Source organism: Scylla paramamosain, chromosome 46 (genome assembly GCF_035594125.1).
Source record: "Scylla paramamosain isolate STU-SP2022 chromosome 46, ASM3559412v1, whole genome shotgun sequence".
Taxonomy (NCBI): domain Eukaryota; kingdom Metazoa; phylum Arthropoda; class Malacostraca; order Decapoda; family Portunidae; genus Scylla; species Scylla paramamosain.
The window spans coordinates 3,107,624-3,125,357 of NC_087196.1; the positions used below are offsets into that span (position 1 = coordinate 3,107,624).

Sequence of the window (17,734 nt, forward strand, 5' to 3'; positions counted from 1 at the left end):
AAGAAGCTTGTTGATAATCTGCAATATTACCCATCACACCGAGTGGAATGAGGATTCAAGTGAAGGAAACATAAACTTGGTGTGAATGTTCAGAAGCAAATAGTCTGGGTGGGTGTGTGGCCACTGAAGGCCATATAGTTGTGGCACTTATGACTCCCTATGATAGCATTTCACTTCAGAATTATAGTTAGATTCAAAGATCAGATCATATGTTGTGAGGATTAATAACACTTTTAAACCAGTGAAATTTTGTTTTATTTTGTTTCTTGTTTGTTTATTGGTGAAATGGCTTTTTGTAATAATGCCATTTTTTAATTACTCTTTAAGTATGGACATTTTTTTTATGTGCATTACATTACTTCTTTAGCAACATTTCAATAATTATATGAGATTCAGCAAAGCCAAACTACAAATTTCTTTATTAATACTTAACAAAAGAAAAATAACAAATGGAATCAATAAAATTAGAGGATTTGCTAAAGTGGTTTTTATATGGACCTAATGAGTGTAGGACTATAAACAGTCACTTTAGTCATGGATTATGCTTGGCAGTGGGCCAAGGACAAGGATTGTGTATGAAAAGTGGGTAGCAACCAGAAAAAGTTTGGGAACCACTGCAATAAATCCTGATTTCAGTGGGAAGTCAAACATGTGTTCATAATGTTCATACAAAGCATACTATATATATATATATATATATATATATATATATATATATATATATATATATATATATATATATATATATATATATATATATATATGAGCTGGGATCATTTTCATACTTTAGAATGTTCATAACTTTCCCAACATGACTATTGACTATTACACCTTGGCCACCTGTGTTCAGGGAAATGCAGTATTTCTCAAAGTGCACTGCTCTGAATTGACAGCATGCACCAAGTTTTGAAACAGGACAGTCATTGTTTTCTGACATTTCTATGGGTATTTTGCTTCTTTTCTCACCTGGAATGTTTTTTGTTCATATACTCTGTTAATTACTTGACTTAGGATATATTTATGTTTTCTTAGAAATCTTTTTAACGATTCCAGGGAAAGAAGAGAATCTGTCAATAGTGCCATATTTCTTGACATCATCAGCTAAATGACAAAGGATATGAATGTTGCATATTAGATGTCTTGACCCATACACATTTTCAAAATGTGTTATAAAGGTAATCAAGTATTTACTTGCTCTCTGTAAATCTTGTGAATCCGTCTCCTGAAAGCAAGTGTATGTTGACACTTGGTGAAAGAAAGCTTTTGTAAATGTTTTTTTCATCAACATTTTCAAGCAGACAAACAAGCCCAGTATACAAGAGAGAGGCTTTCAGTTCTGTGGCTTTGTACCTGTCTAATTCATTCAGGGATCTTGGTTTTGTACTAAATTCACTGGATATATAGTTTGACATATCTTCTAATTTTTCTTGATATATTTCCTTTACTCTGAGATACAATTTCAGTTGGGAGAAATCTCTTAAGCCAAAGATTAATAATGTTTTCATTCCCAAATGTACAGGATGCATTGAATCTAAAACAAATTATGATACAAGGCCACTGTCAAGCTGGAGTAGTGGACTTGGCTGTTTGTGGTGATCACTGTCTTCCATTGATGTGTATTTTGAATCTGTCCTTAATGGGGAGAGTAAGTTCAAGAAGTCATTGTTTCATCATATTTTCCATATTGTTGGCATGTCTTATAACTGCTGTAGCAAGAATGAGACTTTATACACTTTAACTACTGACTGGCAGGAGGATCATAAAGGAAATCCTTAATGCTTGTTAGTAACTTATCATCTTTGAATTCATAACCATTTTTCAATGTACACATTTTATTGATAAAATACTTCAAATATTCTACATTACCTGGTTTTGAATTTCCCAAGTTAATGCTAGTTGGAGCAGGTTTTGAATAAGTGCTTGTATCATAATCAGTGCAGAATTTTATTAAAATGGACCAAAACTTTTGAATAATGGAATCCTATCACATTTTATTGATGGAAAGATAATTGTAATTCTTATTTTACAGTCAGAAATGGTCTCAATTAAAAATTAAATATTTGAAGCAATTCTATATAGCATGAGAGGGTCTGATGGCAAATTTAGATCATACTGAGACTGTAAAATATTAAGTAGATCTTTTAAGACTGCATGATGAATTTGGTGACTAATGGCCCAGTCTTTAAGAAGGTTTTCAGCACTTGCACTCTCATGTGTCACTTTATCTAAAGGCACAGTGTCATGGGACAAAATAGCAAGTAGGAAGGAAAAAAAAAAGAAAGAAAATAACATTATCTGAATAATAATAATCCTGTGAAGTAATTTTATATGGCCTAAAGGAAGTCATGGATATAAGAATTCATTTGCTCCTTGGTTACATAAATAAAATTTTATATATACTTTTGCAATCAGTAAAACCTTAGAAGAAGAAAATTAAATGAAATTGTAAGCTACAAGTGGTTAAATTAGATGTTGATATTTGGATATGAAGAAGGCATGCAGAGGAATATATCCCTTGGTTTACAAGGCAACTGTAAAATAACCATATACCTAGTTTCTGCTGGGCCGGTCACATGAAAAATCCCAGTCACGAAATGTTGTAGATTAAGAGGAAATATGTTAGAACTGATAATATTATGTATTTTGAGAGAAATTCTTTGTTAATATTTAGATCCAGAAATTATTAATAGGTCATCTTTAGATTTTGGGAGTACATGGGACCATTAGCAAAAATATTCAAGAATAATTTGTGAATGTGCAAGGGTGATAAACTGTCAAGGATATTGCAAAATTAATACTTATAGTTAGGCATAGGACTAGTTCCTGGGATGTACAGTGTCCCTATATTAAGGTTTGGTGCGTATTATTGCGTCAGATGCTAACCATCCATCATCGTGACAGGTACATTCGTCAGTGTTCTGAGATCCTGTGTGGCTTAAACTATATTCATATGAAAATAAAAATTTTTGTGCCTATATATATATATATATATATATATATATATATATATTAGGGTGGCCCTCTGTAGGGGGGTGAAATTTCAAACGAATAATGTCTATGCTCCAAACCCGGATTCTTGTTCCTTTTGACCCAGAAACGTGCTGTGCAAGGTTTCATTGAAATCGGAATATATTTAAACGGTGCTCAACGACTCTGAAATTTTACTCATCGAACGCTAGTTCGTCTCGGTGAGGACGAACACTGCGCCACGGTCGCTCACCTTGACGCGATCCAAAGAGGCCGCCACGTCCGGGGTGACGATGTTGAGGTTCGCTCGAGGCCGTTTGGGTGGGACTGGGGAGATACCAAGTGTGGGGCTTCCTTCGGCGCTGGTGCTAGAGGAGGTTGAGGACGAATCCTCCAACTGGACTCTTGCCGCGGACGTCGACGCCTCCTCCTCCGCGCGTCGCTTCCTCACCTCCTGTGTCGCTTGCCGCTGTGACGATCGCTGTTCTTGGGCAGCTAGTGCTGTGTCCACCCCTCCCATGCGTCCCCGGCGTCCTGGTTCACGTTGAGCGAGAAGAAAAGCTTTGTCCTCCTCGTTTGTCATTGTCTCTAAAGCGCCGGCCTTCGCGACGTCGAAGAGATTCGCCAGGCGCTCCTTGAACTCCTCCTCCCTCTTCACTTGTGTTCCTGTTGTCCGTGCCTTGTTCTTGCGTACAAGGGTGTACTCCTTGTACAAGGTCTGGATGTTCTTGACGACGGTGTCAATCCGCTGCATGGGAATTCTAGCCTTAGCCCACAGCGCCTCAACAATTTTCGAGACCTTCCGGGACGCGTCCACCACCGTCATCTTCTCTACGTCCAACTTGTAGGTCAGGAGGCCCAGAACTTCTCCAGAGGATGGAAGTTGGGCTCCAGATATCTCGTTTATGGGGGCACACAGATAACGTCGCTTAGAAGCCATCTTAGCCTGAAAATGAGAAAGGATTGACAACAGTTAGTAACGCACTCCAGAAACATGCAAACACGTTGAAAAAGTACTGCCAAGCACTAGACAAATCCTAGACAGAGGAAAAGGAGCACTAGACGAGAGTTGCCACACACAGTCCTTGGTCCATAGTCCACCAACGAGAGCATCTGAGAATAGAGCCGCGGCATTTGTCACCGACAAAGCCCCTGTATCGTTGAACGTGAAAATGATCTTATATAGTAAAACTTCAAGGTCGTTGAGCACCGGGTAAATATTATTCGATTTAAAAAAAAAATTACTCGCGTGGTTTTCTCATAGAGTGGAACAAGAATCCGGGTTTGGAGACTGGATTTTCAAACTTTCGAAAATAAGGGCCACCCTAATATATATATTAATAACAAGTGATGTTCAGATGAGAATACCTATCTTTGTTTATATATATATATATATATATATATATATATATATATATATATATATATATATATATATATATATATATATATATATATATATATATATATATATATATATATATATATATATATATATATATATATATATATATATATAATTTATATGCTAATTATGTGAGATGCTAACTGACCCTTCATTGCAACAGGTACAAGAGAGAAAAATGTAAATTCCCAGGTCAAATTAGTGCAGCTTTCTTAGTTTTTAGAGGGAAAGGAACCAAAATGTTATAATTTGACATTTGGTGATTTTTTTTTTTTTAGTAATAGTAATACACCAATGATACACACACACAGTTGAATGTAACACCTGCACAATTAGGATGTTTTCTACCAAAAATTAAGGTAAACCCCTAAGGCACTAATTAATTGTTATAACTTATTCATTCAAATTTTATTATCATGAACTGATTAAGTATCATTGTTTCCAGTAGAAAGGTCCCACAACTCCAAGATAACAGAGATTAATTATCAGATATATCAGTGTATATTCAGAGAGAAAAGTTATATGAAATCTTTACTGTTATTCTGAAACTAATATCAATAAAACTCAGTTTGGTTGTCAATAGACCTCCTGCTAAAATGCTGCCATACAAAACCATGGGTGGTGGCAGCTACTACATTAATTCCTTTTAATCTTAACAACAAGTAAACAAAACATAACAAAATTACTATCCAACTTAATAAAAAATCAAAACTAAATTGAACCTTAAAAGCAAAAGAATTTCAATACCTACCAACTTTAAATCAATACCAGAAATTAATTGAAAACCTTTTCATCAAAACTGAAGAAAGAAATCACAAAAGAAAACCATTACCCCCCACTTGCCACCATAATTGGTGAAAACATCATCACTCTCAAGAATTAAATCTTTTGGACTACTTTCTCTCAACAAATCAACTTGTGTCCCTACACTTGGTCCGTGACTTTGCGGTGAATGATCTTGACTACTGCTGCAAGCTCCTTCATTGATGTAGGAATCATATTTCCTCTTTTGCCTCCACTGACAACTCAACTTGTAAGACATGATAAGCTACCTTCCTCTGCTTCCCCCACACTGCAGCCTCAGTCAAATATAATGCACTAACACACATCACTGCTTGAAAAATACAATTTACTACTTACAGAAACACATTAGGTATGAAATAGAACCTATAATAGTAGTGCAGGATGATGAAAATCAAGAACGAAACTTTAAGGCTTCAGGTGTACCTCTCATCTCAAATCCCTCTGTGACTGTTGACCGGTGTTATGAAACAAAGTGTTTAGTTGTGTAATCTGCAGATGTGCAGCCCTGGAGCAGGCTAGTCACAGTATGTTTCACCTTAAGCTGAAATATTGTGTGAACTGAAATACTGTGTGAACTGAAAGAGGGTTCTTATATATATATATATATATATATATATATATATATATATATATATATATATATATATATATATATATATATATATATGTTACAGTCAATACCTGAATCCAGACAATTTGTAAAGTGACTTATTTTTTCAGGCAATTTGTGAACTGCCTGGTTAGGTTAGGTTAGGTTAGGTTAGGTTAGGTTAGGTTAACCTAACCTAACCTAACCTAACCTAACCTAACCTAACCTAACCAGGCAGTTCACAAATTGCCTGAAAAAATAAGTCACTTTACAAATTGTCTGGATTCAGGTATTGACTGTAACATATATATATATATTTTTTTATTTTTTTTATTTTTTTTATTTATTTTTTTTTTTATGTAGGAGAGACACCAGCCAAGGGCAACAAAAATCCAAGAAAAAGAAATAAACCCACTGAGATGCCAGTCCCCAAACAGGGTTGAAAACAGTAGTCAAAAATTGAAGGATAAGTGTCTTGAATCCTCCCTCTTGAAGGAATTCAAGTCACAGAAGCTGGAAATACAGGCAGGCAGTTCCAGAGTTTAGCAGAGAAAGGGATGAATGATTCAGCATACTGGTTAACTTTTGTATTAGAGAGGTGGACAGAATAGGGGTGAGAGAAAGAAGAAAGTCTTGTGCAGTGAGGCCGTGGGAGGAGGGGAGGCATGCAGTTAGCAAGATCAGAAGAGCAGTTAGCATGAAAATAGCAGTAGAAGATAGGTAGAGATGCAACACTGCAGTGATGAGAGAGGCTGAAGACAGTCAGTTAGAAGAAAGGAGTTTATGAGATGAAAAGCTTTTGGTGGCAATGAGAAAAACTGGTAGAGACCTTTCAGAATGCCTAACTTCATAGAAGCTGTTTAACCTAGAGATGAGATGTGAAGTTCCCAGTTTAGATCATAAGAAAAGAACAGACTGAGGATGTTCAGTGTAGAAGAGGAGGACAGTTGAGTGTCATTGAAGAAGAGGGGATAGACATCTGGAAGGTTGTCTTGAGTTGATAGATGGAGGAATTGAGTTTTTGAGGCATTGAACAATACCAAAATTTGCTCTGCCTCAATCAGAAATTTAAGAGAGATCAGAAGTCAGGTGTTCTATGGCTTCCCTGCTTGAACTGTTTATTTCCTGAAGGACTGGATGTCTATGAAGACACGGAAAAGTACAGGGTGGTATCATCAGTGTAGGAGTGTATATGACAAGAAGTTTGGTTTTAGAAGATCATTGATGAATAATGGGAAGAGAGTGGATGACAGGACAGAGTCCTGAGGAACACCACTGTTAATAGATTTAGGAGAAAAGTGACCATTTACCACAGCAGGAACAGAATGGTCAGAAAGGAAACGAGATGAAGTTACAGAGAGAAAGATAGAAGCTGTAGTAGGATAGTTTGGAAATCAAAGCTTTGTGCCAGACTCTATCAAAAGCTTTTGATATGCCTAAGGCAACAGCAAAAGTTTCACCAAAATCTTTAAAAGAGGATGACCAAGACTCAGTAAGGAAAGCCAGATCATCAGTAGAGTAGCCTTGATGGAATGAATACTGGCAATCAGATAGAGGACTGTAAAGTGATAGATATTTAAGAATCTTTCTGTTGAGGATATATTAAAAACTTTAGATTGGCAAGAAATTAAATCAATAGGGCAGTAGTTTGAAGGATTAGAACGATCATCCTTTTTAAGAACTGGCTGAATGTAAGCAAACTTCCAGCAAGAAGGAAAGGTAGGTGTTGACAGACAGAGTTGAGTTTGACTAGGCAAGGTGCAAGCACGAAGGCACAGTTTCTGAGAACAATAGGAGGGACCACATCAGGTCCATAAGCCTTCCGAGGGTTTAAGCCAATGAGGGCATGGAAAAACATCACTGCGAAGAATTTTAATAGGTTAGCATGAAGTAGTCAGAGGGTGGAGGAAAGGGAGAAATAAGCCCTGAATTGTCCAAGGTAGAGTTTTTAGCAAAGGTACGAGTGAAGAGTTAAACTTTAGAGATAGATGTGTTAGCAGTGATGCCATCTGGTTGAAGTAAAGGAGAGAAAGAAGTAAAGCTATTGGAGGTGTTTTTGGCTAGGTGCCATAAGTCACGAGGAGGGTTAAATCTTAAAAGATTTTGACACTTTCTATTAATGAAGAAGTTTTTGGCTAGTTACAGAACAGACTTGGCATGGTTCCAGGCAGAAATATAAAGTGCATTAGATTCTGGTGATGGGAGGCTCAAAGTACATTTTGTGGGCTACCTCTCTATCATGTATAGCACAAGTACAGGCTGTGTTAAGCAAAGGTTTGGAAGGCTTAGGTCGAGAAAAAGAGTGAGGAATGTACACCTCCACGCCAGACACTATCACCTCTATTATGTGCTCGGCACACAGAAACAGGTCTCTGACACAGATGCAGTAGTCATTCCAAGGAAATTCAGCAAAATACCTCCTCAGGTCCTCCTAACTAGCAGAGGCAAAATGCGAGAGGTATCTTTGCTTAACGGGATCTTGAAGAGGGACTGGAGCAATAAGACAAGATATAGATATGAGATTATGACTGGAGGAGCCCAGCGGAGAAAAGAGGGTAACAACATAAGCAGAAGTATTAGAGGTTAAGAAAAGATCAAGAATGTTGGGCGTATCTCCAAGACGGTGAGGAATATGAATAGGGTGTTGCATCAATTGCTTTAGGTCATGGAGGACAGCAAAGCTGAAGGCCAGTTCACCAGAATGGTTAGTGAAGGGAGGAAAGCCAAAGCTGGTGGTGAACATTGAAGTCTCCAAGAATGGAAATTTCTGCAAAAGGGAAGAGAGTTAGAATGTGTTCCACATTTGGAAATTAAGAGGTCAAAGAATTTCTTATAGTCAGAAGAGTTAGGTGAGAAGTATACAGCACAGATGATTTAATTTGAGAGTGACTCTGTAGTCGTAGCCAGATGTTGGAAAACTCGGAAGATTCAAGAGCGTGGGCAAGAGAGCAAGTTAAGTCTGCCCACGTAAACACAACATCCAGCTTTGGATTAGAAATGAGAATAGAGAAAGTAGAAGAGAACAGAAAAGGGGCTACAGTCAATTGCTTCAGACACCTGTGTTTCAGTGAGGAAAAGAAGATGATATTTAGAAGGGGAGAGGTGGTGTTCTACAGATTGAAAATTAGATCTAAGACTGCAAATGTTGCAGAAGTTAATGAAGAAAAAATTGAAGGGGGTGTCAAGACACTTAGGGTCAATACCAGAAGAGCAGTCTGAGCTGGGGACATTTGTGGTCCCCTCCCCAGATGGGAACTCTGAGGCTGATGTAGGAGTCGTCGTGATAATTTTGAATTTTGAGTTAAGGATGTGTGTGTAATTAGGTGCATGTAGCTTTGTGTGAAGGAAGAGAGTGGTCTTTAGAGGGCAGGCTGTGACTGCCCCCTTGAGTTGTGAGAAACTCTGGGAAATGTTCAGTGAGGTCACAGCTGGGTTTAATGATAAGTTGACAGCACCCCATAATCCAGTGCTTTAGACCTCACTGGGAGTAATTATTGTTTCAGCAGATGCTTACTGTCTCCTTTCTGTTTTATTTTCATTTATTTCTTTTACTTTATGTGTCATTTCTTCACTCTGTCTTTCTGTTCTTGATTAATTTTTCTTTATAGCCTCATTACATATTTCTTTCATTATTTTCCATCCTTTTTCATTTCTGTTTTCTTAATGTACATAACTTTGCATTCTTCTAATTGTCTTAGTATGGGTGTTCTTTCTAGTATCTCTTCTGCTTATGATTTTAGTCTTATTTTCATAGGTCTTGTTTTGCCTTCAAGATCACTTCCCTGTGTGTGTGTGTGTGTGTGTTTGTGTGTGTGTGTGTGTGTGGGGATGGGTGGATGGGTGAGTGTGTGTGTATTTACCTAGTAAATACACACACACACACAGAGATATGCTCATGTTCTCCTATTTCTATATCTACAAATGTCTAGTCCTTCCTTAAATTTATGCAGGGTTTTAGTGTTGATGATTTTTTCACCCAATGCATTCCACACATCAATACACCATTGTGGGATGCTGAACTTTTTTACATCCCACCTGCTGTATCTCTTTTTCAGTTTATTTCCATGTCCTCTAGTGATCCTGGTATCCCAAATCATCAAGTCTTCATTGTCAATTTTTTCTAATCCTTTTGTAGCTCTATACACCACTATTAAATCTCCTCTTTCCCTCCTCCGTTCCAAAGTTGTCAATTTTAATGCCTTCAGTCTCTCTTCGTATGACAGGTCCCTTAAATTGGAAGGAAGTTTTGAGGGTGCTCTTTGAATTTCTAATTTTCTTATGTGTTTTATTCAAGTTTGGAGATCATACCAGGACTGCATACTCTAGTCTTGTCCTTATTAGGATTGTAATCAGTTTCTTAGTCATTTCTCCATCTATATAATTGAAAGCAGTCATGATGTTTCCGAACAGGTTATAAGTTTTGGCTGTGATTTTTATTTATGTGCTTTTGAGGTGACACTATTATTACCCCGAAATCTTTTCTTCTGTTTCCTCTTTGATACACTCATTTCCTAATGTGTATATGCCTCTTGGTCTTCTCATGCTTTTCCCAAATTGTACAACACTGCATTTCTTTATGTTAAATTTTATTTCCCATTTATGGGACCAATCCCATATCCTTTCCAGATCTTGCTGTAGGGCCATGCAGTCATCATCTTTCTCTATTTTTCTTAACAGTTTTGCATCATCAGCAAACAAATTCATATAGCTTTCTATTCCTTCCACCATATCATTTACATATATTGCAAAGATGATTGGAGCTAACACAGATCCCTGTGGCACACCACTAGTAACTCTTTTCCAAGAGGATTTTTTTCCTTTTACTGTAGTTCTCATTTTGTCTTATTTAAAAAGTCTTGGAACCATATCAACATACCCCTTTTCAGCCCTCCAATTTCTTTTAGTTTACTTGTTAATCTTTTATGTGCCACTTTGTTGAAAGCCCTTTTTAGGTTTAAATAAATGCAGTCTACTCATCCATCTTTTTCTTGTACAGTGTCTATAACTCTTGAGTAGAAACTTATAAGGTTTGTGGTGCAGGATTTTCCTTCTCTAAAGCCAAATTGTTTGCTTGTCAGTATGTTGTTATCTTCTAGATACTTCATCCACCTTTCTTTTATAATCTTTTCACCTATCTTTGCAACCACACTGGTTAGAGAGACTGGTCTGTACAGATCTTCATCATTTCCACCTGTAAATATTGGCACAATGTCTGCTTTTTTCCAGTCAGTGGGAACTACACCCTCTTCAAAGGAGCTCATAAGAACAGCATGGATTTTGTCAGCTAACTGATCACTGCATTCTTTTAATATCCAGTTTGACACTCCATCTGGCCTTATAGCTTTTCTTTTGTCCAGTTTTTCCATTATCTTTTTTTACTTCTTCCACAGACACTTCCATACTGTGCATCCTGATCCCTTCTGTGTATGTCCTTTGCTCCACAAATTCACTTTTGCTCGTGAATACAGACTTCTTCTTGTTCATTATTTCGGCTATCTGTTCTGCATCTTCATAAATCACACCATCTCTCTTCAATTTACTTATTTCATTTTTTTTTTTTTTTCAGTTTGCCATTTACATAACCATAGAACAATTTAGGGTTCGTCCTTACATTTCTCAACAATATCTCTTGTAATTTATTCTTTCTTTTTTATGAATGTTGCCATATGCATTCCTTTTATCTTTATAAATTATACAATGGTTGTGTCTTCTACTTTTCCTCCATCTGTTCCATGCTTTATCTCTTTTAGCTTTTGCTGTGTGTGTGTGTGTGTGTGTGTGTGTGTGTGTGTGTGTGTGTGTGTGTGTGTGTGTGTGTGTGTATTTACCTAGTTGTATAGTACAGGGCCCGAGCCAAAGCTCAATTAGTCCTGTCTCCATACCCGAATTTGTCCAATATCTCTTTAAACATCTGCACACTCTTTGCCGCAACCACCTCTTCTTTTAAGTTATTCCATATTTCAACCGTTTGATGCGGAAAGCTGTATTTCTTAATATCTCCCAAACAATGACTCTTTTTTAATTTCTTCATATGTCCCCTTGTACGTTTCTCTCCTTCCTCCACTTTTACAACTAGGTCATCTCTGTCTATCTTCTCCATGCCATTTACTAATTTGAACATTGTTATCAGGTCTCCTCTTTCCCTTCTTTCTTGCAGTGTTGGTAATCCAATTTCTTCCAGTCTTTCCTCGTAACTTAGGTCTTCCAATTCAGGTATCATTTTCATAGCTGTTCTTTGTATTCTTTCCAATTTCCTTATATCTTTCTTCTTGTGTGGAGACCATACCACTGCTGCGTATTCCAGTTTGGGGCGTATCATGTGTGTTATGATTTTCTTCATTATTTCTTTGTCTAGGTAATTAAATGCCACCCTGATATTTGCTAGCAAATTATATGTAGAGCCAAATATTCCATTGATGTGTTTTTCTGGTGATAGCTTGTCTTGAATTATTACTCCCAAGTCTTTTTCTTCTTTGCTCTTTGGTATTGTGATTCCTCCCATCTTATACTCCCATGAAAGGTCTCCTTTTACTTCTTCCCATCTCCATTACATGGCACTTCTTTATATTGAATTCTAATTTCCATCGTTTACTCCATTCATAAATTCTATCAATATCCCTCTGTAGTTCCTCACAATCCTCTTGGTTCTTTATTACTTTCATCAATTTTGCATCATCTGCAAACATGTTAATGTAGCTATTTAAATCCACCGTCATATCATTTATATAGACCTGAAACATTATAGGTGCCAACACAGACCCTTGTGGTACTCCGCTTGTTACTTTGCACCAACTTGATTTATTATCTCTGATTACTGTGCTCATTTCCCTACCTTGGAGATAATCCTTCATCCACTTCAGTATTTTTCCTTTTAGCCCTCCTTGATGTTCCAGTTTCCATATGAGACTTTTATGTGGAACTGTATCAAAAGCTTTTTTCAGATCTAAATAGACTGCATCAACCTAACCATCTCTCTCTTGTAGTTTATCTATTACTCTTGTATAAAAGCTCAGTAAGTTTGTTACGCAAGATCTCTCTTTCCTGAAACCGAATTGTTTTTCTGTTATTATATTTTCTTGTTCAAGATATTGCACCCATCTGTTTTTAATGACTATTTCACAGAGTTTACTTACAATACTCGTGAGTGAGACTGGTCTGTAATTCAGTGGTTCCATTTTATTACCTCCTTTGTATAACGGTACTATATTTGCTCTCTTCCATTCCTTTGGTACTTTTCCCTCCTTCAAAGAACTGTTAATTATCTCCCATATTGGTTCTTCCAATTCCTCTCTACATTCTTTCAATATCCATCCATTTACTTCATCTGGTCCCATCGCCTTCCTAGTATCTAGCTCTTCCAGTAGTCTTTTAATTTATTTTCTTTCCACTTGTATGTTTGCTATTCCTTTCTGTTGTTCCTCATCTCCCAGTGATGCAAAGACAGTTTCTCTTGTAAATACAGACTTAAAGCTTTTATTCAGTATCTCAGCCATCTCTTGTGTGGTTTCATAAATTTCTCCATTTTTCTTCAGCTTTGTAATGGTATCTCTATGCTTTATTTTTCCATTTACATATCTATAGAAAAGTTCTTCTTTGGGTTCTTCTTTACACTTTCCAACTACATCTCTTTCAAAATTTCTTTCTTCTTCTCTTCTTATTTTAACATAATCATTTCTAGCTGTCCTGTATTCTTCTCTATTTATCTCATTCCATTGTTTCCTCATTTTTTTCCATGCCCTCTCCTTCTTTTTTGCCTCTGCACACGTTGCATTAAACCACACTTTCTTATTTTCTTTTAATTTATATCTTGGCACATATCTTACAACACCTTCTCTAAACTTGCTTAAAAACACTTCATATTTTTTCTGCACCTCCATACCTGATAAATTATTCCAATCAAGCTCTCCGTAGAATTTCTTTAACCCTGTAAAGTCTGCCTTAGCATAATTTTTTCTCTCATTTTTATATTCCTCATTGAATTTTGGCACTTCTTCTTTGATCTCTATCTCCATCTTCACATGATCACTTTTTCCCACTGGACACAAATATTGGTTCATTCACTTGGTTCATTTTCTGGCTTTTTTGTAAAAACCAAGTCTAGTAGTGATGGTTCATCTTCCCCTCTGTACCTAGTATTTTCTTTCACCCATTGATCCATCGTGTTTACCATCATAGTCTGTAAAAATTCTTCACTCCATGTACTGGCAATCCCTGTCACCTCCATCTCCCCCCAGTTTATCTCTTTGCTATTAAAATCTACTAGTAACACCTTGTTTCTTATCTTTAGCATGTCATCTATACTTTTTATGAACTCGCTTTGCATGTGCTTATAATCATCAGTCCCCCAAGTGTTGGTCTTTGGAGGCATGTATGCAACAATAATTTTTCTGCTTTCTTGTCCTTGGATCTTGATCTCCACACTCAATGTTTCTGACCTCCCTTCACCATATTCCACTGTTTCTATCAAGATGTTTTTTCTTACTAGAATCATCACTCCTCCTCCTCCCTTATTCTTTCTGTCTCTTCTCCATGTGTTATATCCTTCTTCTTCAAATTCAACATTAATCTCCCTTGTTAGTTTTGTTTCCGTAATGCATGCCACTTCTGGTTTCTTTTCATGTAAATAATCTCTTAGTTCCCTTAGGCTGGACACTAATCCATCTATGTTTGTATACATAACTTTAATTTTATTTATTGTGGACCCATTTCTTTTGTGTTCTCTCTTTGTTGTCTTACTTCTTGCCCCACATTCTTTAACCACCATTTCCTCATTTTCATGTCTATCACTCTCCATATATACCTTTCTGCCTGTTCCTGTGTTCTCTCTTTGTTTTTTGTCTTGGCCTCCTCTTTTAACTCTTTCACCTTGTTTCTTTCCTCCTCATTCATTTCTCTTCTTATATATATATATATCCTTCATACCCTCTATCTTTCTTAACAAACTTGTTCTTCTCAAGATGTATTCGGCTGCCGCTTGGGTATTAAGTCTTATTTTCATGGGACGTTTCCCCCTTCTGAATATTTCCTAATCCTACACACTTCTATTTGTATATCCGTTTCATCTCCTTCTTCTACAATTTTCCCAATGATTTCTTTTGCTCTTTGTAATTCTTCTCTTTCTCTTAAAACTTTATTTGATATGGTCTTCTCTTTATCCCCAAACACCATCAGGCACATCTTTTTTTGTACCGTATCCCTTACTATGTTATCTTTTTCCTTAATGATTTTCACTACTTTTTTCGCCATCTCTTTATCATGTTCTTCTTGCTGTTTTCTTATTATTTCTGTCATATCTATCTTCTCTTGTTCTCTCTCTTCTTTCCAACTTTTCACTTCCTTTTCAACTAAGCCTTTTACTTCACTCTGGATTTTGCCTTCATCTATCCTAACTTCTTTCTTCTCCACCATGCTCCTTAACTTTCCATTTTCTTTTTTGAGTTCTTGTATTTCTTCTCTGTACTTTACATTCAAATCCACTATCTTTTCCACTTCCTCTCTCAGTTTCTTGTTTTCCCTTTCTCTTTTTAACTCCCTTTCAACTCTTCCAGCTCTTCAACAATATCGTTCATGTCTTTAAGTCCCCTCTCCCTATCTCCTTTCCATCCTCTGACTTATGTCACCAATCCTCTTATTTCCTCTTTTATCTTTTCATTCTCTTCTTCTAATTTCCATAATCTTGCATTTAACCTGCCTACCTGCATATCTTTTTCACTAAATCCTTCAAATTTTGGTGTGCCTCTGGGCCACGGCGACGCGGCGGCGGCCGCCATCACGCTTTGTTTACAACCGATTCGGATTCGGTGTTTTCACCCACAATTTTCACTTCATCTATTCCATCTCCGATCTTTTTTCTACTTCTTCCATAAAAACTCCACCCCCACACTGTGCACTTTCTTATACTTTTGTATGGAGACAGGCTAAGAAAATACCTCGGACCCTGTACCCAGAAATAGGCAAGTTCGGCGCAGCTGCTCCTGACACGTCTGCTCTCAACGAAGTCTCCAGTGTGTCTCTGTGTGTGTGTGTGTGTGTTTACTTAGTTGTATTTACCTAGTTGTCATTTATGGCAGGGGAGTAATCTCAAAGTATCCCGTCTCTATATCTATCCAGTTTGGTCTTAAAGGCATGGACAGTTACGGCATTGACAATGTCTTCAGTGAGTTCATTCCATTTGTTCACACTTCTGTGAGGAAAACTGGACCTTTTCATGTCTCTTCTACAGTTAACTTTCTTCAACTTCTCACTGTGTCCCCTTGTACTCTGTTTGTTTAAAGGGTTTTATTATAGTTTAAGCCATTTCACACTACGTGGTAATAACCTACCTCATTTTGTTCTTCTCACTATTCACATCATTTCTAATGATTACACTACTTGTCGGAAATTAATAATAACGCCACAATAGGCCTGGGAATGCACAGCGCTCTCAACTTTTTCTAAGTCCACAGGTAAACATAAATGGTGTATTGTTGCCTGAACTTCAGTTGTTTAATGCTTTGAATTGTGGGTAGCTGCTGGATAGGATCACTGTGTCTATAATTCCTCGGGCCAATCACGTGCTACCACCACTTAACACCACGAGTTGCACCAATAGGAAGTCTCTATAAGTACCCATAAGCTGCGCGGGCAGGTTAGATTAGGTTAGGTTCCCCACAGGCCCCCAAGTTTGCTTGAGGGATTGGGGGGCCGTGGGAAGAGATTGGGGACATTGGCTTAAACTATAAATTTACCGTTTAAAGTTATAAAACATTCTTTGTCCACTTACTCCATACCATTTATCATTCTATAGATGTTTATTTTTTCAAGAGTAGGAATTTCCAACATTCTTAATCTCTCTTCATAGGTCGACTTACTTAACTGGTGTATTTACCTAGTTGTATTTACCTAGTTGTATAGTACAGGGCCCGAGCCAAAGCTCAATTAGTCCTGTCTCCATACCCGAATTTGTCCAATCTCTCTTTAAACATGTGCACACTCTTTGCCGCAACCACCTCTTCTTTTAAGTTATTCCATATTTCAATCGTTTGATGCGGAAAGCTGTATTTCTTAATATCTCCCAAACAATGACTCTTCTTTAATTTCTTCATATGTCCCCTTGTACGTCTATCTCCTTCCTCCACTTTTACAACTAGGTCATCTCTGTCTATCTTCTCCATGCCATTTACTAATTTGAACATTGTTATCAGGTCTCCTCTTTCCCTTCTTTCTTGCAGTGTTGGTAATCCAATTTCTTCCAGTCTTTCCTCGTAACTTAGGTCTTCCAATTCAGGTATCATTTTCGTAGCTGTTCTTTGTATTCTTTCCAATTTCCTTATATCTTTCTTCTTGTGTGGAGACCATACCACTGCTGCGTATTCCAGTTTGGGGCGTATCATGTGTGTTATGATTTTCTTCATCATTTCTTTGTCTAGGTAATTAAATGCCACCCTGATATTTGCTAGCAAATTATATGTGTGTGTGTGTGTGTGTGTGTGTGTACTATTTTTCTGTACAAATCTCTCAAAAGTACAATTTTTAACATAACATAGCCTGATCTAACCTAATTAAAGCTAACCTAACCAGACCAGAGTTAAACTTGTATAAGCTAACATTAGGTTACTAACATTTGTCAGGGGGTGAGAAGAAACAGACAAAAAATAAAGTACATATTTGCATAACACTTCATTATTTTGGTCACATTCATTTTGCATTACAGAAATTGTACCAGAGCAAAAAAACACAGGCAGTCGTAAAGTACATATTAGCTCCAACTTGAACTTAACCTTTCTTATAGAGCTGAATTTACCAAATACAGAATAACATGTGTATACTTCATGGTCACTTACATTCAGTTTGACATATTTGTATACAGAAATAGCAGCGCCTTTCCTTTTTCTTTTTTTTTTTCTTTTTTTTCTAACTGAAGCATTTTTCATTATAATCTTGCTCTCTTAAGAACCTTCATATAGGTGGTAATGTTTGCAGTATTAATG

At 36.9% G+C, this 17,734-nt stretch overlaps 2 protein-coding genes across 9 annotated transcripts in view; one reads left to right on the plus strand and one right to left on the minus strand.

Moving 5' to 3' along the window:
• LOC135094621 (von Willebrand factor A domain-containing protein 5A-like) overlaps window positions 1-17,734 on the plus strand; it is a 176,448-nt gene that overhangs the window by 2,151 nt on the left and 156,563 nt on the right. For 3 of the 7 annotated variants that reach the window (XM_063994869.1, XM_063994870.1, XM_063994875.1), the window contains exon 1: window positions 15,790-15,921. The exons of 2 other annotated variants lie outside the window; for them this stretch is intronic. In XM_063994869.1, the coding sequence (XP_063850939.1) occupies window positions 15,913-15,921 (9 nt within the window). In that variant the 5' untranslated portion in view covers window positions 15,790-15,912. 2 more of the 7 variants (XM_063994872.1, XM_063994874.1) reach the window with 2 other exon arrangements.
• Window positions 1,779-16,385, minus strand: LOC135094623 (uncharacterized). Of its 2 annotated transcripts, none has more exons than XM_063994879.1 (2): window positions 16,088-16,385; window positions 1,779-3,913 (listed from the first exon to the last, which is right to left on the minus strand). In XM_063994879.1, exon 2 carries the CDS (start codon window positions 3,905-3,907, stop codon window positions 3,176-3,178), a length of 732 nt encoding a protein of 243 aa, XP_063850949.1. In that variant the 5' UTR covers window positions 3,908-3,913; window positions 16,088-16,385; the 3' UTR covers window positions 1,779-3,175. The 2 variants fall into 2 exon arrangements, with proteins under 2 accessions (XP_063850949.1, XP_063850948.1); XM_063994878.1 differs by lacking the exon at window positions 16,088-16,385 and adding an exon at window positions 15,461-15,566.

Excerpts from the sequence above, each read along its gene's own strand:
- LOC135094623 (XM_063994878.1), bottom strand. The coding sequence starts at position 15,535 with ATGGCGGCCGCCGCCGCGTCGCCGTGGCCCAGAGGCACACCAAAATTT. Across the intron at positions 3,914-15,460 it reads TTAGTGAAAAAGATATGCAG|GCTAAGATGGCTTCTAAGCG; the intron begins GTAGGCAGGTTA and ends TCTCATTTTCAG.